Genomic DNA, 24,979 nt, shown 5'->3' with positions numbered 1-24,979 from the left:
GCCCCGGGGGTCCCTGCTCAGCACCACCAGTCCACTGGCTTGGCCTTTGTTGTAGAACTTCACACACAGAGGCTGTGAACAAGCAAGTGCCATGCCCCCCTATTCTATCTGTCCCATCTAGTGTCCAGCACTAGAACAGGGACCCATTCGTAAGAATGGCAAGACAATCACAGCCACCATCTGGTTGACATTTCCCAATTGGCCAAGTCTTTCTGTTACACTCTCGTGTGCTCCTCACACCCACCTGAAGAAGGAGACACTGACCACTCATTATACCGATGTGGAATCTAACAGTTAGACAGGCTAGGGGACTCGCCAAGGTCACCGAGCTAGTGAGCGGAAGGGCTGGGACTCAAACACAGAGGTCTGGTCTCCATATCCAACTGCTGCCTCGAGGACCCTCTGAGAAGACAGGGGACTTCCAAGGCTCACGGGAGTGCAAGAGAAGCCTCTCAGTGGAGCCGACGGCCTTAGGTTTTGAAGGGGGAAGGTCTCCCACCATAGGAGGCACAGAGGCCCCAGGCAGCTGGCCTGGTCAGACCACATCCCCCTGACAGGGCCCAGGGTTTCCTGGGCTGGCCCAGCCCTTCCCTAGCCCTACTCACGTCCTTGAGGCAGCCCATAAAGTTGTTGCTGACGGGCGAGCCCGGCAGGTCAGCTGTGTTGGGGCTGCCCCCAATGTAGAAGAAGTCATCAGAGCCCAGCATGGTGTAATCCTCCTGCGTGTAGCCTGTGGTGGTCAGGATCCCGTCCACCGAGATGGTCACCTGCCCGGCCCAGGGAGGGAGGGGGAGAGACAAGGAGACAGCCGGCATCAGCTCCCTGGGGAGAGCTGAGGGCTGGGCGAGGGAGGGGCCCGGGGGCGAGGGCGGAGGGGGCCCCCCATTTTTATGTCTGCTTGTCTCGGAGGAGGAACAGTGGGGGGAGAGAGGGAAGTGGGGAAAGGAGGCAGCACAAGATTTGATGGTTTCAGGGTGGGCTAAGGCCTGCCCCACGCCCCCAGCTCAGCAGACAGAGGCTGGAGGGTACTGAAGTGCTCACCAAGAACTGGTTCCTGGAAGTGGCTCCGAATGGAAGGGGGACCCCAGATCAGGGCTCCAGGAGGGGGGATGCAAATGGCACCCTCAGCCCCCTCTTCCTGCAGGTGCTCTCTGGACCCACATGGGATTTCAGCGGGTCTCACATCAACGTGGCAGAGAACACGTGGGAACTTGGTGGCTTCGACTCACCTGCAGCTCCCCCTTCAGGGCGCTGAGGAGTCCTTCCAGGCTTAGCCCAGCAGGGAGGAGGCAGAAAGCAAGGGCATGAGGATCGAGAACTCAGATATTCCTGGGGAGTCTTGGAACTTCCTGGGGGACGCGGAACATCCTTCAGGGCTGAGTCCCACCACTACGCTCCTTTCCTGAGTCTGTCTCTACCCCCAGGTCCCTCTGGACTCGGGTCACTCTCATGTCTCCCAAGGAGAGGGCAACACTTTACCTATTCCTTTCTCTGTCTTCCCTACTGATGCCACCATCATGCTCTAGGGAGTCGGGGCCAGGTTAGAGAGAGAACAGAGGGCCAGAGGTCTAACCTCCTGGTACCCCTTGACCCAGGGCTGAAAAGTTGAGTGAAAAAGCAAGACGGATAAGAATGGGGGAGTGTCTGGTGTTCCAACGAGGTGAGAAGGGTTCAATAGTGGCCTGGGAAAGACAGAGTGATACTGGGGGGTGAGGGGGCGTGACAGGGGCAGGGAACTCCTGAACTACCTCCCCAGGCAAGTGCCCACCTGGCCCCTGAGAAGCCCATAGGAATAGCCCACCAGGGCTCCAGACGCCCAGCAAGGTGGTGCCTGAACTACCTCCCCAGGCAAGTGCCCACCTGGCCCCTGAGAAGCCCATAGGAATAGCCCATCAGGGCTCCAGACACCCAGCAAGGTGGTGAGGCAGAGTCGAGGTCTGTGGGACCATGAGAGCCCACTCCAGGAAGGCAGGTTTCTGAAAGGCCATCAGGAAGCAGACACGCGCTTCCACAGGCCACAGCTCACCCTGCTCCCCACTCCCCTACAGTGCTTCAGCACCCCTCTGCTGGCAAAGTCTGGAGACTGATGTCCCCACCCATACCAGTCCATCTGCTCATGCCTCCAGCCATCTTCCAGCAACTGGTCTCCAGTGTCCCACTGTCACGGGGGCAGAGGTGGGTGCTAGGAACTCCTAAGAGACATGAGCAGAATGGGAGCAAGGGGAACCTCCCCCACAGGACGCTTGAGCCCCCCCCCCCCCCGTGTGCTAAGCTGGAGGCTCCCAGTGAGCGGGAGAGGGGCTGAGCAAAGCCGGGCGAAAGGAGCCCCTTCCTGGGGACCATCAAACCTTGTGCTGGGGGGACCAGGTTCAAGGACAGATGGTAAGGGGGTATCTTTGTGGAAGGGGGCAGTGTGAAAGCTTCTGAGTCTGGTTTTGAGGGGGGGGCTGGTCATTATGTTTATTTCTTCTTCCCTCCATCCCACCCGAGGCTGGGAAGTGGGGATCTGGGCAGAAAAGGGAAGGGTCAAAGTATTAGTCACAAAAACATGCAGACAAGATTAGACCCGGCAGAAGGGGGTTGGAGAAGGGGGGAAGGGGACTGGGCTGCAGGGGTGGGGCAAAGACAGGGAGGGTGGAAGGGTAAAGGGTCTGTCTCTCTGGGACAAATGCCATTCCATCCTGCCCTCCGCCTCCACTCCTGAACTGGGCCACTAGTTAGTTCCTGAGGCTACATGTGGTAACCCCAGACAGACACTCAGCTGCTAAAGGGTGCACACCTGTCCTGATGTGTCCCTGTAGACCCACTAATCCCAGCCCAGTCTCCAGGGACACAGCAGAGTCATTATAGGTGAACATCAAGTCACTTTATGACTCAGGATCACATTTGAATCTCACTGCCTGGGTCCCACCTATAAATCCCCTGCCTCAGGAGCCTTTGGTGGACAGAGCCCCAGTCTGCCGAGACTGCTCTAACCAGGCACCGCTCCTCCCAGCCCCCAGCGGAGGTCCTTCTGGCCTCCGTCAGTATGCTCGGCCTTCTGGTCCACCTAAGACACTCACCTGGCCTCCACCCCAGCCCCAGAAGCCAGGGCACCGGCAACTGGCATCTTCTTCGCCCTGTGGGCTCTGTTCGGCCCAGCCCGTTGGGCCAGCTCACCTGCCTGTGCCCTCTCAGAATTAGAAGGACCGGACTGGGGAGGAGGTCCCTCCAGACTGGGTGCACACCTGCCCCGGCCCCCACAGCTCTATACACGTCACGGCCACGTGGTGCCCGCTAGCAGACTAGGGTAGCCTTAATCATCCTCCTGTCTGTCCCCCAACTCACAACTACTTTTTTAGAGCAGCCCTGGCCCGGGGGGTGGGGGGACAGGGTGGCAGGAGGAGGGTAGCATCAGAAGATGCAGGGAGGAAGGGGCAGCCTGGGGGGGTAGAGAAAGTGGGGACGGGCACTGGGTGGAAAGGAAGCAAGGGCAGGGGGATGGAGGAAGGTCTCTGGGGAAGGCAAGGAGGGAGATGACAGATTAGTAAAACCAACTGTTCCCTCAGACAAATCAAAGTCCAGACACAAAAATGGCAGGTTCGTTAGTAAAAGCCGGAAACAGGGGAACAAATCCCCTGTCCCCCTCCACCCTCGGGGTTCATGATGCCCCTGCCCCCCAACCCCCGCCCCGCGCAGCTTCTGGAAGGGGGAGGGCCGGCAGGGGAGGGGGCGGGGCCATGCAACACAGAACAGCCACTGCACCAAGGCGCATGCGGGTTAGAGGGCCCGGCCGGGCGGCCCGGCCGGAGAGGCGGGAGGACACAGCCGCTGGCGAGGAGTGAGAAGGCGTGCGGGCCGGGAGACAGGGGGGAGCAGAGATGGAGGTGGAAGAGCCGTGGGCGCGGGCAGGAGAAGCCTCCTTCCTGCAGAGGAGGGGAGAGGGGCTCTCACTAGGACAGATGTCTATGAGTGGTAGTAGACAGGGAAGGGGCGTTAGACTCAGACCTGCCCCACCAGAAGGTGACCCAAGCGTGCTCACTCCCTCTGCCCACTCAGCACTGATCACGGACCCCAGACACACCTGCTCATACACCACACCCCACTGGAGGCCGTGGGGGAAGTCCCGACGGGCTCAATTCCAACCAGCATCCTTGTCATCATCAGGACCACGGCTAGGGCCCCGAGACACAGCAGGGACTCTGCACCCAACCCATACCGGTCCACTCAGCCAGTCCACTCAACACAGACAGGTCGGGCAGAGTGGGGACGGAGGGGACCAGGAGGAAAGAGCCACGCCCAGTCAAGGAGGACAGTGGGGAGCACCGAGCACATAGGAGCTCAGCCCCCAGCCGCAGAGCCCAGGCTCTGTTCCCCTGGAGCAGGGAGGGGGGCTGGAGGCGCCACAAGGGGCCGCCTGCCGCCCGGGTGGGCTCTCCACCTCCCCACTGACCTTCTCTTCTGCTCTGCTCAGCACCCTACTTGGGCAGGCTGCTAGGATGTGAAGCCAGGCCCTGGCCACAGAGCCCCCAGGGGCACTGCTTGTCCACACGCCCCAGGAAGAAAGGCTGAGGAGGACTGAACTCCCCTCTGGCATCGCCCAGAGCCTTTCTCGGTTTCCTGCGATGACAGTCACCAGCCTCCTTGGAAGGGGCTTATTTGGGGGGAAATAAGATTGAACGAGGGAACGTGTTTTGAACTCGTGAGTGGACTGGATAGGCTTTGGGGATTCATGAAGCCCCTTGACATTGTAGACAAAACTACATCGGTGGGCACTTTGTTTTCCTCTGAGAGGCCGTTTCTGTGTCATCCAATTCGCAAAGGCTTCCGCCAGCCGAAGGTGGTTAACTCAGAACAGGGCGGGGCGGACGGGGCGGGGCGGGAGCGGAGAATGAAGGCGGGAAAGGCCGTCTGAGGCATGCGCGCAGCCTCGCTACCTGTTTAGGTTTGGCCATCTGTTTGGGGTAGGGAAGAAACTAGACAGAGACTGGCTGGAAAGACAAGCCAGGAAGATGACCTAGCCAGCAGTTATAGCCCAACAGTATATCCCGACATCTGGGTTGGATAAAGTTTGGGAATAGAGACTTCAGGTCAGAAATCCTGAGTTCTTAGCCTTTACCAGTTTCCAGAACAACCTCATTCTATCTCTCGAACTCTCATCTGTAAACGGGGTTTAAGCACTCCCATCATTCCCCCTTCTCTTGGGCTGACTGTGAGGATCAAACGAGACAGCTGAAAAGGAAGCACTGACATCTTCCATAATTGGCTATGTGACCCCAGGCTTCTTCTGGGCCCAGCTTCCCCATCTGTTAACTGGGAATCATCTCTGCCTGGAATCTAGACATTCACTGAGTTTAAATGATATTCAAAAGGTGAGAGCTATTTAGAGGAACCAAAGCCCTGGGTGTGTGTACAAAGAACTATTGTTATTATATTTTTACAAAAAAAACTTCCATCAGCCTAACCACACCCAAACCAAATGTCTCAACTGGTTGGCCTTTCTGGTTTGTATCCACCCTCTCCCCTAAGGAGAAATGTTCAAATAAGAAAAGAGTTAGTAAAAATAAATGGAGAACCAGGCTGCGGAATGCCCAGGAAGCAGAACGGGTTGAACATTGCCTCTTGCGGTGCCCCGTTCTCTGACTCCAGTCTTGGCCTGAAAAGAGCTGGCCCCTGGGACAGATTTCTAAGGGTGTATGAGGCCACCCCAAGACAACCAGCTCCGATTGTCATCAGTGCTGCTCATGCTGAACTTCGAGGATGGAGAATTCAGCAGCGACTTCCCTCACCAGGGAGGAGGCCAGACGGGATTCTCTGCTTCTTAACCAGCTTACGCAAGTCACCGTGTCTCTCCTCCTCCCCAGGCCCGTCTCCTGAGGTGTTCTGGGGTTTCTGCAGTTATTTTATGACTGATTCCTAAGAAGGGATGGTAATCGGGTCTCCAGTGGGGCCAGCAACAGAATTCTCCAGGGTTTGTTGTGAGAAGGAAATCATGGTCTTTACCAAACATCTCCGCCCTGGAAACACTGAGCTGATCAGTTCGCATGTTACAGAACTTAATACAATTATAAGTCCCTTTACAGAGTCCAGATGCTTTTGCTTCTGTGACCCTGCCTGACCTTCACACTGACCCCATGAAATAGACAAGGCAGGTGTACCATCAGCCCATTTGCTAATGGAGCTTTAGCCGCAGGTCACACGGCCAATTTTTAACTGAACCGAAACTAGAAGGTCTGCAAGGCCCTAAGTCTCGGATGGCAGGCCCCAGGTGCAGGGGGTACGCTACATGGGCTTATCTTGCCTCCCTCCTGCCCCCAAAGTCACAGCGAAGCTCTGTAAAGAGAGTTCCAACAAGTACTCAATGGCCTGGCCCAAAAAGTGGGCAGCATCTCCATCCTAGAAGCAGCAGTGGACACCAGAGACTGTGGAGGGGTGGGACTGGACCACTGAATGGCTCCATTCGAACATGGGGACAGCTGGGAGCGACCTGATAAGCTCTCGGATTGGGGAGCGCTAGGGTGGCTACAGCGACAGGCACTGGCTCGTGGGCAGGGCAGAGGACAGGCTACCACGAGCCTGTGGGTGCATGGACACCCAGAATAGGTCAGGCCTGGCCTCAGAGGCGGAGCCTCCAGGGGAGGCGGGGGGGGGGGGGGCACTAAGCTCGGGAGCCGCACGATCACGCTTCCCGCCTTGCCGGCCTGGCAGCCACGCGGGCCTTGGAGGCCGGGAAGGCCAGGCAGCTGCGCCAGGCAGCGTGGGCCCCGTGGGAGCAGACACGTCCATCTGCAGGGTCCCCGGCCTGGTGCTCAATCACTCTGCATTATTAATAGGCGATGACTAACCGCCTGCTGCCGCAGGGCCAGGCCAGGGCGGGCACCAGGGAATCCCCGGGGACAGCGCACAGCGGGGCCTGCGGGCACACCCTCCTAAGGCGAGGCCCAGAGCGAGGGGCCAGCCCAGCCCCGCCCCTGCTGCTGCCCCCACGCTCGCCCCCCACAGAGCTCTCCCCAGGCTCAGAAGCACACACAGACACAGCCCAGCTCACACCGGCATTCGCACATGCAGCGTCACCAGCAGAGTCTCAGACACACCGCACAGTCTCCCACTAACGCTCCCTAAATGTCACACCAACATTTATACACACACTGCACCCACACACCAACACACACCAGCAGCATTTACACAGACACCCACACCGACACTCACAGGGAGGGAGCCAACCCAAACAGAGGAGCTTGGTGACAGCCACCCCAACTTGACCCCGGCTGGCTGTCCTCCTCTCAGCCCCTCAACAGGGAAGGAAACTGACCCCGGTCAGAGGCCATGCTCCACAGGCAGGGAGGGGACAGAGGGGGAGGAGAGGGGGACGGGAAGGGAGACAGTGTGAAGCACAGTGTTAGTCAGAGAAGCAGAGCTGTGGGGGGAACTGGACACTGTCCCTGGTGGGGGGAAAGACCATTCGTGCCATGCAAAATGTGGGGGAAGACGGACCCAGGAACCCTCAAGGTTGAGAAGGGAGAGTGGGATGTCACCTCTTCCCTGGCAGCCAGCATGGGGCAGCCCCCCTGACCGGTATGAACTGGTGATGTGAAGGTGCTCTCCGGACTGGTCCCAGGCTGCTGCGTGTCCCCCCAGGCCATGGCTGCACCCCCCAGAACCTGCCCAGCTGGCTGCCACCGGAGGGCACACCCCCAGCCCCTCCTCCAGCTCAAGGGTCCTGTCGGGGAGCTGACAGTGAGCAGAGCAGAGCGTGTCATGGGATGGTGTTTTCCATGGATTTTCAGGAGACCAAGAAAGAAATTAAAGAGAAAAAACGAGGGAGAAGGGGAAAATGAACAAAACAAAGCAATAGAAATAAGCAGCATCGGGTCTGGTCTGACCAGAGCGATGGACACGGGCCTGCCCCCGGGCCTCCGGCCAGGAGTCTGAATCCGGGACTCGGGGCTTAGGGCAGGGACAGGCCAAATTCCTCGGTTTCCATTTGTCTTTTGGATTTGAGTTTGGACCAAAAAAGGAAAGAAAAAGGGAAAGAGGAAAACTAAAGGAGAAGCAAAAGAAAAAAAAAATCTAAAGATTGTCCAGGACGCAAAAAAAAAAAGAAGAGCGAAACAACCAAAACCAGAGGGGAAAGGAAACAAAAGAGGGAGAATCGAACAGTTAAAAAAACCCACGGCAAACCAAACGGTAAGACAATTAGAGTGATATCTACCAGATAATGCAGTTTGTTTACCATAGCGTGTCCAATCCCTGCGTGCTTCACCGGAGATAGGGGGGGGTGGGGGGCAAAAAAAAACAACAACAAAGACGACAACAAAAGGACAGAACGAAAGAAAAGAAAAATAAAATGACCAACTGTGAAACTCAAGGAAGGAGGAAAAATATATAACCATATATATTTGGTTGTTGATTCAGACCCTCCCACCTTAGGTTCAGCTAAGTATTTTGCTTAAAGAAAATTAAATTATGATGGGAAGGAGAAATAAAACACATACAAGAAATTAAATCCCTTCTTCTCCTAAGCCCTCCCCAACCTCTCGCCTGGCTTTCCCTCCCCCACCCCCATTCCCTCCCGGAGGAAGAGTCGCTGCAGAGAAGGGGAACAGTTAAAGACCTGGGTTAGTAGAGAAGAAAACAACAAAAGAACTGGACTAAGAAAGCAAAGACTTAAAGATGGCCGACATTCCGCAAATGAGACAGAAAGGTTAGTTCAGTCTCTCACTCATACCTTGCCCCACCTGTCCCTGCCCCATCCCTTGGTGCCCTGGGTTATAAGCGTGTTAGTAACACACACAGAGTTGGCAACGGGGTTTTCCAACAGAGGGTGAAAGAGGGGAAGGCAGGGGGTTAAGAAGCAGACCTGATTATGCAGTATTAGTAAACCCTATCAGCTGAAATGTTAGGAAGTCGGGGGGAGGAAGGGGGGGAGCACAGGTGTGAGAAAGGGATGAACTATTGACTTGGGTCATGAACAGGGTTGGGGGGAGGGGGTATTGGCTAACTGGTCAACCAGATGGCTTTCCAGAGAACTGGCTAAAGAGTGAGTTGGTGCTGGCCAGCTAGCTGACCAATGCCCATGTTGTGTTAATGGGTTAACTGTTTGGTGATGGGCCAGCTGGCGGCCAGGCTAGGAGAAGAGTGGCCCAACGCCCCTAGAGAGTCATAGGAGTGGCAGAATTTCATTTGAGGACAAAGGGAAAGGGGTTCCCAGGAGCACAGAAGGGGATCTGGGTGTCTGCTTGTCCTGGGGATGCAGGGCAGGCAAAGAGATCCAGGGAGGCGTGGGGAAGGGGCAGCTCCTCTTTTTTTGTTTTTATTTTTGTCTGTTTCTCTTCCTTGAGGAAGGAAGAGAGAGTAAGCTGTCACCAGAATGAGAAAAAGGAAACCTTGCCCTCCGTGGGCTGGCGGAGGGCGCACTCTCATATCGCATCTAACCGGCCCAGACTCCCCCCGCCCGCCCCTCTCCCGCCCATAGCCCGTTATTCTCTCCTGCCTGCTTCGACTTTGCAGGGCCCACATTGCCCGGGAACTTCCCCGGGTTCTTCAGTCGCCCCACCCGCATCCTCTTATGCTCCTCTGGGCAGCTGTCCATCCCAGAATTAAGCGCCCTCCACCGCCACCCCTGCAAGTGTCTGGGATTGCTAAGGCTTTCCCAGCAGCTCAGCCTCCTCCCAGGCCCAGCCCTGGAGCCCTGAGCTGCCACCGCCCACAGCCAGCACCAGAAATTCACGCCCCCCTCCACACCACACCATAAAAAGGCACAGAGGCCCACCTGCCTCTAACTTCCTTTACTCCTCCCTAAGCTATAAGCCAGCTTCTTCTACCCCCAAGTTCATTTTCTCTTCTCATAGCCAAAGACAGCAGCAACCACCACCTTCAAAATTACTCTGATCTTTGGGGAAGAGATGTCAAAGGGACTGAGGCAGCTTCACTTAGAGCATCAGAGATGGAGGGACCCTATTGTTTGATGTCCATTAAATAAATACTAAACTGCACACCCCAAAGCAGTGATTTGCGAGAAGGAAAGGGATTCTAGGGACAGAGTCATTGGTTAGAGAGTTATTATAACCAGTGGGCACAGGGCTAATTCAGTAACACAATTAATAAGGGCCTCGTATAATTAAAAATAACAATTCAATATTTGGCAGCTATAGGTGCTGGTTGACCGGTACTGATCAGTAGTGATACAGAAGCAGTTCCCATAGCAGGAGGATGAGAGTCTCACTGGGGGGGCAGTGATGGGCGAGGAGATGACGAGTGATTTGAGAACTAGCACTGTCAGTGAGTGGGCCTGTCGTGAAGTGAAGAGGCCAGCTAGCGAGAAGAAGGAACAGCTGGCTGCAGGGCGGCTAAACCGATCGCAACAAAAAAGGTAAGAGCCACCTGACCTCACCGCACCGGCAGAGCAAGGCATGAAAAAAGGCTTTCTTTGGAGGAGAAATGCAACTACTACTCTTTTGAAATAGAACTGGTTGTGAAAACTAAAATTTAAAAGAACAGTTTTCAGTGTTCGTGGACAACTTCCATTTTAACAAATAGAAGAGCGAATCCAGAAACCAGATTAAGGGGAAAGAGATGTGAGTTCGGAGCCTGGGCCTACCACTAAGGTGTCCAGAGATCCAGGCTTCCTCTGAAGGTTGGAGTGGGAGACAGGGGGCACTCCAGACCTAGGGACTTGTGACATGTCAGCCTTGCCTTTGCAAATGGCAGGATCTGGAGAGCTGAGCTTCAGACCAACAGCTGAGCAGTGAGGGGCTCTGCCCACTCACAGAAACAGCACAGGAGCACAGGGTGGCGAACTCGATGAGGGAGGAGGGCATCGAGTCGTCGAGGGGGAAAGTCAGTCATTCCATCAAATGCGAACCTCCCATGGCCAAGGATTTTGGCACAAAACCATACCCAGCTCCACCTTGAACTCTGAGTGTAGCCGCAGTCCCCGAAGAAAGCCAAGAGGGGATCACACACAAAAATCACAGAAGTCCGCACGAATGCCGGCTCTGTGAAACCAGAGCAAGAGAAGGACAGAGCAGAAAAGAGGCGCCCCTTCCACTCAGAGAGAAGAGGGCCCCTTTCCCAAGAGACAAGCAGACATGCAGTTGGTTTCAAAAATTGAGAGCATCCCAGAATAGCAGGATCACAGATGAACTACAGCCCCCTTTGCCTTTTGTACCAATGACAACAGCCAGGCCCACCCGGGAGGCAGAGGACTGGGGGGAGGCCAGACCGGCTTCCAGGCCTGCCACTTCCTAACGGATAGCTTTGGGCAAGTTCTTCACCCTGCCAAGTCTCTACTTCCTCCCCAGCAGCAGGGGAGTAGCTCCCACTTCACAGGAAGACTGGAAAACTTAGTGAGATACAAAAGAGAGATAAGACCGCAGCACCTGAGGGCTGGCAGAGGAGATGTGACGGTGCCACCTGAGGGCGGCTGTGAGAGGGGAGCGGTCCCGGGGAATGCAGGGGGGCACTTCCTCCTGGCTTTGGAAAGCCAATGGGAGCCCCTCCCAGAGGACAAGAGGTAGTTCAGTGATCGTATGAAATAGATCTGCTGGGTCCTGTGTCCAAACCTCACCAACTGGCTTCAAGAAAGAGCCCCAGTGAACCAGAGAAAGAAAGGGAAAAAAAAAAAAAAAAAAAAAAACTAGGAAAACAAGGAGGAACAACCAATAATTGCTGGTATTAAGCCCTCAAGGAGCTTACCACCTAGTAATAGAGAAAAGAAATGAACGCAAATATTGACCACACTGAGGGAAGGTCGGATGGCGCTGTAACAGAGCAAAGAGCAAAGACGGGTTGGGGGTGGGAGGATGAAGGGAAGTTTTGGAAAGAAGGGGCCTGAGGACTGGGAAGGGCAGCTGCTGGTAATGGAGGAGAGCCTTTCCACGCCCCCCAGGGGCCAGGCCTGTGCTTTGCCGCCTCGTCTCCATCAACAGAGGCCCGCTTCCACATGGAGCAGCTAAGCGCAGAGACCTTACGCATCTTGCCTCGAGCCTCTCAAACTAGTGGCAGAGCTGAGATTAGAACCCAGCCTGTCTGACTCACACCCCAGCTCTAGGATTTCACCGGGAGGAAAGCAGGGTGAGTGCTGGTGTCCGTGGGAGAAGTGTGGGAGCAAAGGGGGCGCTGGGGAAGCCAGCGCAGACGGAGCAGGCAAAGGGGCACGGTTAGACCCTACAGCAGGGCGAGTGAGTGGCCAGAGAAGAAGACTGGCCCAGGCTGGAAGGTGGGGGAGGGGACCCCAAAAGTCTGGAGGACCTCATCTTCGGAGAACGCCTCCGTGGGGCCAGGAGAGCTCCTGGAAATCTCCACACTGAGAAGCAGCATCGTGGGAGCTGGAGAGGAGGAGGCAAGCGGCGTGGCTCCCAGCTGCGGGGCGGGCTAATGATGAGATGGTTTGCACTCGGCTCCCGTGGTGGTGAGGGCAGGCAGGGTATGGGAGGAGAGTGGACCCAAGACTAAAATAGCCCTCAGGGAATCCTCAAAAGTAATCACTCCTGCAAAGATCCCCCAAGGACACCTCCAGCCACAGTGGCCTCAGGCAGGGTTGGAAGGGAGAAGGCGAGAGCCAGGAGACTGCGCTGTCTCCGTCAGGCCTCTTCCAGCCCCAACCCCCATGTTCTGAGAGCCTCTTCACGACCTTGGGGACAATCACCTAGTTCAGGGGGGAGGGGGGGAATTCTGCCTCCTTCCGGTCTTTGGAGCTGGCCTCTCAACCCAGGACCAAGGGGAAGGGAGACCCCCCCCAGTGCCCGGTCAGCAGACCCACCCCACCCTGGCCTTTCTAATACCTTGAGGAGAACAGCGTGGAACCTGGTGTTCTCAGACCCCGGAGTCTACCCTGTGAGGGAAGCAGATGGCATTTCTAACATTACCTCCCTGTTCTTGCTTGCCCACAAAACCTGGGGAGACAGGACATGGTTTAAAACCGCCCGGCCCCAACTCAACACACCCCTCAGATCACAGAGGGACTTTTCCAGTCCGAGGACACCATCTGGGCACTGTGGAAACTTGTTTGGGCAGGGCTTCTGCACCCCGGCACTCCTGGCCTTTGGGGACATCTTCTTCGCTGTGGGGCTGTCCCGTGCTCGGTGAGATGTTCAGCAGCGTCCTGACTTCTATCCACTAGATGCCCGTAGCACCCTCTCCTGAGCTGTGATAGCCCGAAACATCTCCTGGGAAGAGGCGGGCACATCACCCTCGATCAAGAACTACTACTATTCTAGGGACAACAGGACCCAATAACTCAGGGGTCCCCAAACTTCTTACACAGGGGGCCAGTTCACTGTCCTTCAGACTGTTGGAGGGCTGCCACATACACTGACCACCAATGAAAGAGGTGCCCCTTCAGGAAGTGAGGCGGGGGCCGGATAAATGGCCTCAGGGGGCCGCATGCGGCCTGCGGCCATAGTTTGGGGACACCTGCTAACTTATTCTTAGAAGCCTTTGAAAGACGGGCCTCCGAGGGGCTTGGTGAGGATAAGCCCGCCACAGGTGAGGCCATGGGCGAGGGCAGGGGTGGTAGCACAGTCCCGAGGCTGGCCTTCCCCTCGCTGGCGGCGGCACCGTTAAAGGGCCGTACCTCTTTATGGGTGTGGACTAGAATAAAAAAAAAATACCCCAGAAACCCTTTTCAAAGAGGCTCTTGATCAAAGTCTTTAAGCAGATACTGTCCTTGGCCCTGAAGGCCTATGTTCGGGTCAGCACGGCCTGACCCTGCTCTACCCTGCCCAGAAGGACAGGCCGGGGGAAGTCGTTCCTATCAGTTACCAGCTGGACCCATGACACTGGGAGTCCCAGGAAGAGGCTACCATGGTCCCTGTCCACACTCAGTGCTGCTGAGACCAGGCCCCGTCCCCTCTGCGGCTCTCCCGCCTCCCTTAGCCGCAGCCCTCTCCGTCCTCTCCTCGTCTCTCCAGCTCCTACAACAGGTAGCTTCCGCCCCTCGGCTGGCACCCCCGTGGCTCTGCCCACTTCACTCTTAGCAGACTCATCCCGTCTCCTCAAGAGCTGACCGGCTGGGAGGGCAGGGGCCCTGCCTCTTCTCCCTCCGCGCACAGTATGGACACACAGTGCGTTTGGTGGCCAAATGACGCACAGATAGGGACTCTGAGCTGGCAGCGTCTCATTGCCAAAGGCAGTAGTACCATGTGACAGTGCTGGTTCCCCAGAGGGAAAGCAAGCAAGAAGCACCAATGGCAACCCAGACACACACACACACACACACACACACACACACACACACACACCCCACAGTAAAATGTGCATGACACATAAAAGTATGACAGAGTTACCTGACACACTCAGGTTTGCCCAGACAGTGATGACAGCACAGGACAAACCTCTGACTTGGTCAGGGGAATGATGTGACATGAAGAGGGGCATTGCACCAAGGCGGAGTGCCCCCAATGAGCATGCCACTCTGCAGAGCACAAGGGGCACTAAGAACAGGCGCCTGGGAAGGGGCCCAACCGCAAGAGCAGCCTCCGAAGAGCAGCAGGGTCCCTCAGGGCGTTGGTGAGGAAAGGAACACGGAGGAGGACCCGGGAGAGCGTCCCTCAGCGGAGTTGAGGAAGAACAGGTAAGAAGAGCGAGAGGTCAGCCGGAATCCCGGTCCCCACTGACAAGCCCTTCAGCAGAGGAAGGGGAGAAGGAGGAGGAAGAGGAGGATGACGATGATGAAGAAGGACAACCAGAGCCAGGAAGCACAGAGACGAGAACTAGTAAGAGAAGGGCTGTAAACCAGCGGCAATAGCGCCTCCCAAGGCAGAGACGCTGCGTGCCCCTGGTTGCAGTTAGAGCGCTGGGGCCGGGGCGGAAAAGCTTCCTGGCCATCCGCTATAAGACAGAGTGGTGGACCAGAGAGAAAAGGGCCAGCAAGAGCCTGGGCACCTGCGTGAGCAGGGAAAGGAGCCAGGAGGCAGAGACAGGATGCACAGTGGCCTCTCCGGCTTTCATAGAAGGGTCTGGCTTGGACCCTGCTTGAGGCGGGAACTTCTCAGGGCTGGAAACAGGCTTTAGGGGCTGCCACCAGCAGGGGCCTTGCCAGAGAGATGGCCTTGTCTGTCATGGTGACCCTGGGCCTTGTGAGAGGGAAAGAAGGTAGGACTGAGGGGATGGAGGCGGGTGCCCAGAAACACTGGCACCTCTCCAGAGGGTGAGTGTGGGAGCAGGAGCCGAGGGGACACTGCACAGAAGAGCCCTGTCCGCCTGCAGAAGCCAGCCACCAGAGAGCCTCCTCTCAGCTCCTGTGCGGGCGGGCCTGGGAGCCACGGGAGACAGCTGTGGACTGCTGGGAGGGCCTGGGAGCCACAGGGACAACCGTGGACTGCTGGGAGGGCCTGGGAGCCACGGGAGACAGCCGTGGACTGCTGGGAGGGCCTGGGAGCCACGGGAGACAGCCGTGGACTGCTGGGAGGGCCTGGGAGCCACGGGAGACAGCCGTGGACTGCTGGGAGGGCCTGGGAGCCACGGGGGACAGCCGCGGACTGCTGGGAGGGCCTGGGAGCCACGGGGGACAGCCGCGGACTGCTGGGAGGGCCTGGGAGCCACGGGGGACAGCCGCGGACTGCTGGGAGGGCCTGAGAGCCACGGGGGACAGCCGTGGACTGCTGGGAGGGCCTGGGAGCCACGGGAGACAGCCGTGGGCTGCTGGAAGGGCCTGGGAGCCACGGGAGACAGCCGTGGGCTGCTGGGAGGGCCTGGGAGCCACGGGAGACAGCCGTGGGCTGCTGGGAGGGCCTGGGAGCCACGGGAGACAGCCGTGGGCTGCTGGGAGGGCCTGGGAGCCACGGGAGACAGCCGTGGGCTTCTGGGAGGGCCTGGGAGCCACAGGAGACAGCTGTGGACTGCTGGGAGGGCCTGGGCCCCTCGGGAGGGGGTGGCCGGGAAAAGGGAAGGGGGTGTGCTGCCCAGGGGAGAGGGGGGCCAAGCCCCTCCCCTCCTGCTGTCGTCCCTCACACGCCTGCTGCTCTGACCCGATCCCTGCCTCTGTCCCAGAGGAGCCCCACCTGGCTTTGGTTGGTGCCTCTCTGCCCTAGTGTCAGGACAGCCCCAGGGGCACAGCAGGCCAGTGTGTCCCCACCCCACAGCACCCCAGGGCCCACCCATCCAGGCTCTGTCTCATGCCTCCCATCTCCCAAGTAGCCCTGCCAAATCACCTGGTTTCTTAGCTCCAGCCCTCAAAACCCCAGCAACTGCCACCCCCCTGAGCCCAGCCCTCCCCTGTCCCTGAGACCCCTCCCCTGGGCAGCTCGTCAGCCGCCTCCCAGCCCCACCCCCCAGTCCTCGAGGCTGCCCGCTGCTGCCACGGTCCCGGACCCTCGCAGCCCCCAGCCGTGCTCTCTGCAGGGCCAGGCCTCGGTGCCCTGCAGCCTCACACCCTCATCCCCGCCCTGCCCCCGACCTGGCGGGGCCCCGGCCTCCGTCTTGCCCCCCCCTACCTGCCGCAGGTTTCTGGTGACCCGGACGTCGTGCCAGGCGTTGTCGTTGAACTTGCCATTGACGGGTTCCACGAGGGCCTCGAAGGCTCCCGAGCCCAGGTTGATGACCAGCCAGACGGCGCCGGACTTGAGGGACAGGTTGACGTAGTCGGCCGACTTGCCCGTGTGCAGCATCAGCCCGTTGCGCTGCAGGGTGCGGAAGGCCAGCGTGATCTCATCCGTGCTGCTCTGGATGGGGTTGTGGGACAGGTCGTAGCAGAAGAACTCATTGCCTTTGAAGGTCGCCACGAACTCCTCCTTGCCTGGACGCCGCGGCGTGGGGAAAGGGGACAGGGCTGAGTGGGACAGGGTATGCCAGACTTCCCACGGCCCCTCCAGCAGCCAGGCACGGGGCTGGGCACGGGAGCCCTGCAGCCCCGGGGGCAAGCTCTAGGCCCTCTCCCCTCCCCCACCATGCCCACCGTCCTCTCTGGACCCTGCTCTCTCTGCCATCAGAAGTCAACTTCCCCTGGTCCTTTTCCAAAGCAGGAGGCTGCTCAGTGGTTCTCATGCTGACAGCTGACAGTTAAGCTGCCACAGGGCCAGGCCAAGCAGACAGCCTCCCTGCCCCTCCCCCACCAGCCTCCCATCAGCCGCCCCCGCACGGAGGGATGTGGATGAGACACATAAGCTCCCCCCCCCACTGCCTTCTCCCCGAGAGCGCCGCCCCTGTGGCGGGGGCGCCAGGGCTCCTGCCACTTCTCAATGAGGACCGTCCTCAGCCCAGGGACGGCTTCGGGCCTCGCCACAGGGACGGGACTAGTGGGCCTGCTGGTCACAGCGGATGAGAAGGTTGCAGAGCGGTGGAGATGGAGGGAGGCAGGGTAAGACATGTGGGAAGGCAATGCGGGTGACGGGATGTACACCAGGCAGCAGCAGGACATAGGGCAGGGCTTACGCAGTGCCCACCATGCCAGTGCTCGCCTCTGGCTCCAGCCTCAGAGGGCAGCACAGCTGGGCCCTCAGGCAGAGAGCCTCTGAGGGGCCCCGAAGCACGGGTGGGAGCCCCCACGCACCAGGCAGGTGCCTGGGGATGAACGTGCAAAGGCAGGTGCGGCTCTCACGCGTGCATGTGCGCGTGTGTGTGCACACAGCTCCTTCCACAGACACTTTTTAAGCAGAAGCAAAAATGACTGAGAGAGCCTGAGGGGTATTTAGCATCCTGTCAGTGGGGGACAAGGGAGAAGTCAGTGGCGCGGTGGAGGGAAGCCGGGGTCCCAGCAGCACAGCTCACGGGCCGGAGCCCACGCAGAGGGGAGCGAGTGGGGCAAGGAGCCGGGGGAGCAGAGAACCTGGACTCTGACAGCGACTTGCTTCCCGCCCCAGCAAACAGTTCGTCTCACCGACCTCAAAGGAACAAGAATGTTGGCAAAGGGCCTTTATGGAGGGGAGGGCGGTTCTCAGGGTAGGCCCGCAGGTCTGGCAGGAGCGAAGCACGACGCTAGTGTGGGGGGGGGGGGGTAAGGCACCTGCCAGGCCAGGCCGCAGCCACAGGCCATGTATGGAGTGCAGGTCTCGGGGTGCGCGTCCTGCTGACGCCCCTCACCTACACACAACAGCTCCGCATCTCTCTGCCCCGCCTGGGCAGCTTCTCTCTGCCTGGGCATGCTGCCCGCAGACTCTGTCCTCACTGCCTCCGGATGCCAAAGCACCAGCTGCTGCCCCAGAGCCTGGCACTGCACTGACTGCAGCTGGCAAGGCCCAGTTTCCTGAGGCCACAGGGCAGCGAGGCTGGTGAGGACATGGGTAACACGGGGACAGTTGGAACCCAGTCTGCCGACCTCAGGGCTCCAGTGGGGGGGGCCAGGCAGCGTCACAGGGAGGGGTCAAGCGCCAGGAGAAGGCAAAGGTGTGGAGGGAGGCCGCGGAGGGAGGGAGGGAGAAAGGTGGCCCATGGGGATGGAAAGGAAACGGTGCAGTCTCAGAGCAGCGTGGGGGCGAGAGGTGACAGAGGGAAGCGATCTGGACAAAGACAAGCACACGGGGGCGGGATGGGGACAGGGGAGGGTGCCGGGAAGATGGGAGAAGGGCCAGCGAGGAAAGGGGGACAGCGACCTCTAGGGAGTGGAAGCCACGGTTTTCTCAGGAATTTACTGCTTCCATGGCAACCAGCCCTGGCAGGGGGTGGGCAGCCTCAAGGCCCAGGGAAGGGACCGTGTTTGACCTTGGGTTTGCCACAAGTCCTCGTCCCTCCCAGGAGCCAGGCCTGGCCTCCCTCCCTCTCACCTTCACTGCAGTCAAAGAAAATGCCATTAAAGAGAGTGTCAAACAGAAGAAAGGAAAGAATAAGGTGACCACGTGAAAGAGTGATCGGGACAGAACAAAAGAGGCCAGTGAAAAGGAGAGAGGCGGGCCTGGGGCCGAGCCACAGCGGCCAAGGCCAAGCGCGGAGACGAGGCCGTTCCTCGAGTCCTCCGGCTCTGCCTCAGGTCTCCGGAGAGAGGCGGCAGAGCCAGCGCCGTGGGGCCCGAGCCCACATGGTCTCCGGCATCCAATGCAGCCAGAGACCCAGAGATGGAGGGGGGCCTGGTCAGCCAGAGGGAGCCTGAAAGAATTCGAGGAAAGGGACAGAAAAGAGATGAGCAAGTGTGAACAAGAAAACCCAAGGATGGCGGGAAGGACAGAGAGACCCTGAGTGGGGAAGAGGGCAGCAGGACCTCAAGGGATTTGGGGGGGGGGGTCTTTCAAGGTGAGGATGTGGAGCCAGCCAGAGTGAAACCAGATCTCTGAGGAGGAAGAGTGGAAGCACCAGGGGGTGTTCTCCCCCCTCTCACAGCCTAGCCCTAGACCAGGGGTAGTCAACCTGTTTATACCTGCCGCCCACTTCTGTATCTCTGTTAGTGGTAACATTTTCTAACCGCCCACTGGTTCCACAGTCATGGTGATTTATAAAGTAGGGAAGTAACTTTATAAAATTTATAAAGCAGAGTTACAGCAAGTTAAAGCATATAATAATAATTACTTACCAAGTACCTTATGTCAGATTTTCACTAAGTTTGGCAGAATAAATCTTTATAAAAACAACTTACTATAGTTAAACCTATCTTTTATTTATACTTTGGTTGCTCCACTACCACCCACCATGAAAGCTGGAACGCCCACTAGTGGGTGGTAGGGACCAGGTTGACTACCACTGCCCTAGACCATCCTGAAACTACAACTCCCAGCAGCGCTTGAACAACAATCACAGCTCCTATACTAGCCCCTGGCCCTGGCAGGCAGGCAGTGGCTGAAACCTGTTTATCTCCCAAGTCAGGGAGTGTGGAGCCCCACGAATGTCCCCAGTCAAGTGGAAAGCGGCCAGAGACCAACTGTTGTGGCCCTGGATTTCTGAGCACCGTGAGGGACAGAGCAGCCGCCTCCTTCCCAGGCCCAGCCCAGAGCCCTCCTCCGAGAAGGCCTCCAGCCCCCTCAGCCCTCCCTGCTCTCAAGCACTACAGCTGTCTGTTTTGCTCATTTGGCACTTCCTGCCTCGTAACATCTTGTACTGCTCCCTGGAGAGGAAGTGTGATGTGAGAAAGACCTGGGCACTAATGCTGGCTCTTCCACCCACTCTGTGACCTTGGCCAGGAGGCAACATCTCTAAGCCCCAGCTTTCTTCTCTGCACAAAGGAGCTAATCATCGGCCTACCTCACAGGTTACTATGACCATTAGAAAGAGAACAGATGGGCGCGACTTCCTAAACTGTGAACCGTTCCACAAATAAACGCCTCTGTACTGGGTGTGTGCCTGTGTGTGTGCGCGCGCTCTCTCTCTAGATCAATGAATAAATTAACTCCTCTGGACAAAGTCTGCGCTTTTCATATACTTTGAATGTATCAGGCTTTATTGTTTTCATTTGTTAGATGCCAATGAGCCCCTTGAGAATAAGGACCATTCACCCATTTAAAATACATTTGCTGAGCACACGCCTACTAAACGTGCCAGGGGCCGTGTAAAGTACTGGGGGTCCGCAAATGAAACCCCCCCCAGCGCTGTCTTCAGGGAGCTCGGGCCAGTGAGGGAGGCAAACAAGTCAAGTGACAGTGACGACACAGCAAGATGAGCCACATGACGGATGTGTAAGCACGGGGGACACCGCAGAGTGTCTGGGTTTGCCTGGGGAGTTCAGGGGCGACATGCAGTGCGAATAGCCCGGCTGCTTTTTCAGGAGTCAGCTGAAAGAGACGCCAAAGAGCCCCGGAAGAGGGCAGGGACAGCGGAAACACGCTGAAGGAATGCAGACAGGACTCGGTAGTCCCAGGGCTCACCCCCACGGGCATTTCTTGAAGGGTTGCTAAGGGCCCTGTAAACTTCTGAGGAAAGGGAATCTCTTAAGACAGGCAGCCTCAGTGCTTAAAACCTCCAGCCCCGAGACAGACTCAAGGGCCCCGTGCTGGTGCGCTGGTCTCGGGGTCTTTGGTAAGCGTCAGTTTCCTCCTCTGCAAACCCAGGGCAATGAGCCCTTTCACCAGCGTTGTGGAGGCTCATTTAAGTGGCACACGTGATACATATGTATTATCAACGCCACATTCGCCATCCAGAATTTGACAATTAAATAAGGGGGGAGGGGTTTTTACCTTGCTGCCTGGTTTGTCATTTTACCAGAGAAACATACTTCCTGGCAATGAGTCTGAACAACTGGCACAGAAAGCCATCTGTATTCTAGACAGAGGCCACCGGGACAAATGAGCTTTGGGAAAGAAATGGAGGTCTGTGGCCCTTCACACCGGGTCGGGCGAGTACTGGGGGTGCAAGCCCACCAGGCCCCGTGGGCCTCAGAGACAGTATACCTTCATTGACTAACCTCCCCCATGGGAAGTGCAGTTTGCCTGAAGGGGGCGAGGGCTGGGCTCTCTGGGGACCGAGGGGTCACTGACCTTTCGTTGGCTGGTGCACATCACCGGCTCCTCCTCTCCCGGCCCCCCCCTCGGAGAACAGTAAGGACCCTACTGGAGAAGCAGAATTGGGGGGTCAGGCACAGGGGCTCCCCAGCCGGTCCCACCCCAGCCTTGAGCGATGGGGGGCCCTCTCTGGGGCAGAGGTCCTCCTGCATGGAGGTACGGGCTTGGGGCGAGGGGAGCTGTTCTGGGGACTCTAGGGAAAGAGTCTGTTGACAAATCAGGGATCCCAATGGCCCCAGAGACCCCATCAGACTCATGACCACCAACTTCGGCCCTTTCCCCAGGAACGGGGAGACGGGCGGTGGGGCAGAGGCCTCGCTGCTGGCTCAGGAGCCCCTTCTGCCCAGCAACATGCCCACTGGCCGGCCCTCAGCACCTGGGGGCCCCTGAGCTCCCCTTCCAGCTCCTGATTCCTTCTCCTGCCCACTCTGTGCCTTTGCTCACACCCTCTCTGCTGGGCCAGAGTTCATGCGCTTCAACCTGTTCAAAAGCCTGATACAGGCACCCTTCCTCCAAAACTCCCCAATCCACACGCTGCACCCCTCTTCCGACCTTTGCCCACCCTCGAGGCAGACCTGGTTCTCTGGCTACACCTGGTTCATTCACCACAGGGAGTGCTCTTGATGGCATTTTTGTCTGTGTCACTGCCAGTTAGACGGTGGGGCAACGCAGAGGCAGGGCCATGGTTTCCGTTGCATTTTGCCCCCAACTGTGCCTTCAGAGGGCTGTGCACGCCCAGGGAGGTCCTGACTGGCTGGAGCTCGTATCTGTGGGAAGCCCTTTCTCAGGGATTACTCCTCACTCTGGACCGCCCGGACTGCCCGCCCCAGGCCTCCTCTCCAAAGGCACCCACAAGTACTGTATGCATTACCATGCCCGGCTCCAGGTCAGCTGAAGCCCTCCACCCACACCTGCTGGTGAACTCTGTGCGCTCAGCACCCGGTTCCTAGGCACCCACACTGTTTGCCAGACCCCGTGAGGTGGCTTCAGGATGAGGGGAACTCAAGGATGGAGTTTAAAAGTCTCTACATGGGCCCTTACTCCCACCCCCAACCCCAGATGCCCAGAACTAAAGCTAGAAATAACACCTGAGCTATGGACCTTGGCGGGGTGGAAGGTCCTTTCGGTCTTCACCTATGACAAAGGTGAGCCACATCCAGGACTCCCAGAACCAGGCACTGACAGGCAAGAAGGATGCAAGCGAACCAGCCAGGTCCTGACTCCCCACTTGGGACTTGCTCTTCCCCCACACTTCTTGCCATAATTTCACATCCCTGCAAGAATCACAGGCCCCTGCCGACCCAGACCTAAACTCATCCCACACTCCAAAGCTGAGTCTCTCCCCAGCGCCCAGTCTTCATCCTGCAGGCCTCTACCGCCTACCGGTAGAGGTCCCGCTTCATCCCGATGGAAGACGAGCCCCGACAGAGGACGGCCCTGAGCAGGGAGCAGTGCCTACAGGCCTAGGAGACCGAATGCATGAGCTCAAGAGAGTCAATGACAGGGAGGCCTGGGGGGGGGGGGGGGTCATGGCTGACCGGGATCACCTCAGAACTCCTGGGCTTTGTGTCTGGTTGCTGAACACCGGGGCTTTTTAAAATGGTAGGGACTTTGTCAAGGCTAAAAATAGATGAGCAGTCCCAACAGCACCACCAATTAGTCTGTGTAATCACTAGCAAGTCACTTCATCTCTCTGGGCCCAAATGTCCGCATCTGTTAGAGTCAAGAGGCGTTCAGAAGAGACCGGGGTGACAGCATGCAGTGGGACAGCTGTGGAACGGGGGACCCCACACCAGCATTTCCCGCTTCCTCCACTGTGGACCTAGGGGGCCCCCCACAGCGGCAGGGAGAGGGGAAGGAGGCTACCTAAAACCCTCTTTCTACAGCCCGTGCTTTTCTCTGTTTATTTGGAGTCCCCGGAGAAGAAAGAATGATCAGAATGAGTGGAAGGAAATAAAACATCACCATGAGAAAGAAAAAAAGCAAGATGTACTACCAGGAAAACGCAAAAAGGTGACTGAGACAACGGCAGGAGTTCAAACATCTCTTGATGTCAGAAACCAAGGTGAGATGCGGGTGGATGGAGTGTGTCGGGAGGGGAGAAGGGAGAGCACAGACACGGACAGGCCCCCGACCCCCCCGGCACCCCCCCAGGTAAAGTGAAGACATGGAAGGAAGGGGTGGGGAGGGAAGGAAGGAGGTGGGCCGATGGAGGAAGGGAAAGGAAACAAGGGGAGGAACAGAAAATCCAGGTGCAGGTTGGGGGCAATCCAGTCCAATCCAAAGCAAACCAGAACTTCAAACCATACCTTCGCTGTTTAACGTCAGGTGAGCCGGACCTTGGAAAGGGGAAGGAGAGAAAGAAAGAAAGGAAAAACAAAACAAAACAAAAAAAGGAAGAAAAAAGAAAGAAGAAGGGAAAGAAACAAAGAAAACACGAGTCATCAAAATCAGCCAGAGAGAGGGGAGAAAAAGCTTTTGCTGCCACAATTTAAAAACCCTTTTTAACTTGTGACAGACATCGGGGGGGGGGGAGCCCCCAGCCCAGGAGCTGAGGAGAGGGGCCCGATGCCAAAACAGAGGGGAGAGGGCATGAGAGGGGAAGAGAGAGAGAGAAGGAGGCGCCGGAGGGGGCGGAATCGGAGGAGGAATGGGGCAGGGAGTCACTGCAGGGGGAGAGGAGATTTTGGTTTCTTTTTTTCATTCTTGCCGGAAAAAAAAAAAAGGAAAAGGAGGAGAAGCATGAGGCTGGGAGAACTGCTTTTTCCTTTTTCTTTTTTTCTTTTTTTTTTTCTTCCGGGAGACGGAGAGAAAAAAAAACGGTCAACGAGAAAAAACGATTCGGATGGAGGAGAAAATAAAACACGACACAAAAATCAAAACCACCTGGAGAGAGAGAGAGTGTCCTGTTAGCATGGGATTGAGTGGGCAAGGGGGACCTCCCGCCCCCCCGTGCCCCATCCCTGTCGCCACTATGACCCTGGCAGAAAAGGGCGAGAGGGGCCAGAGGACGAGCCTGGGCCTAGAGGGACCCCCACCGAAGGGAGCTTCGGGAAGGCATCTCTCGGGCTCCAAGCCTCCCAGCCGCTCCTCCCACAGCCTCTGTACGGAGAGCAGGCACCCTGCCACCTGGTTCTACAAGGAAGCTAGCGTTTGGGGGGGACAAAGTGGCAGCGGAAGCAGGTAGGAGAAAGCGGATCTAGGGAGACACTGGAGCAAGGATGGGGGGATGGGCCCTTCCACAAGGAAGACTGAGACTGCGGCCAGTGCTCTCGGACAGCCGGGGTCAAGAGAACAGCCAAGCCCCACGGGAGGAGGCCCCAGGTTTCTGAGAGGCCAAACACCTCGCTCATCAATTGTTCTAGGGACCCCTTTCTCTGGCCAGGCCCTCTCTGAGATGACCCAAAGCTGAATTTTGAAAATGGAAAACAGAAGCCCTGTAATCCAACATTGTGAGCAAGACCGGCAGGAATTCTTTCAGAGTTACCTTGGTCCCTTAAGAGAGCCTGGTCAGCCCTGACACAGGGCAACCCTCAGCCTTAGGGGAAGAGGCTCTGGCCCACTGGACCAGGACCCCGGTCCCCGAAGGCACTGATCAAGGAAAGCTCTCGGCAGAGAGGCCGGCGGCACCAGGCCCCGGA

The 24,979-nt window shown here is 57.6% G+C and overlaps 1 protein-coding gene across 24 annotated transcripts in view; it reads right to left on the bottom strand.

Moving 5' to 3' along the window:
- Positions 1–24,979, bottom strand: part of NRXN2 (neurexin 2) — a 115,962-nt gene that overhangs the window by 64,886 nt on the left and 26,097 nt on the right. For 10 of the 24 annotated variants that reach the window (XM_066359160.1, XM_066359301.1, XM_066359253.1 and 7 more), the window contains exons 4-8: positions 23,648–23,677; positions 21,315–21,386; positions 16,416–16,717; positions 8,213–8,236; positions 606–767 (exon numbers count right to left, since the gene is read on the bottom strand). In XM_066359160.1, the coding sequence (XP_066215257.1) occupies positions 606–767; positions 8,213–8,236; positions 16,416–16,717; positions 21,315–21,386; positions 23,648–23,677 (590 nt within the window). The remainder of the gene's footprint in view (positions 1–605; positions 768–8,212; positions 8,237–16,415; positions 16,718–21,314; positions 21,387–23,647; positions 23,678–24,979) is intronic. The other 14 variants (XM_066359180.1, XM_066359195.1, XM_066359317.1 and 11 more) reach the window with 6 other exon arrangements.

Source organism: Saccopteryx leptura, chromosome 1 (genome assembly GCF_036850995.1).
Source record: "Saccopteryx leptura isolate mSacLep1 chromosome 1, mSacLep1_pri_phased_curated, whole genome shotgun sequence".
Taxonomy (NCBI): Eukaryota; Metazoa; Chordata; class Mammalia; order Chiroptera; family Emballonuridae; genus Saccopteryx; species Saccopteryx leptura.
The sequence above is the reverse complement of the archived record's forward strand: the minus strand, read 5'-3'. Positions and strand labels throughout refer to the sequence as shown.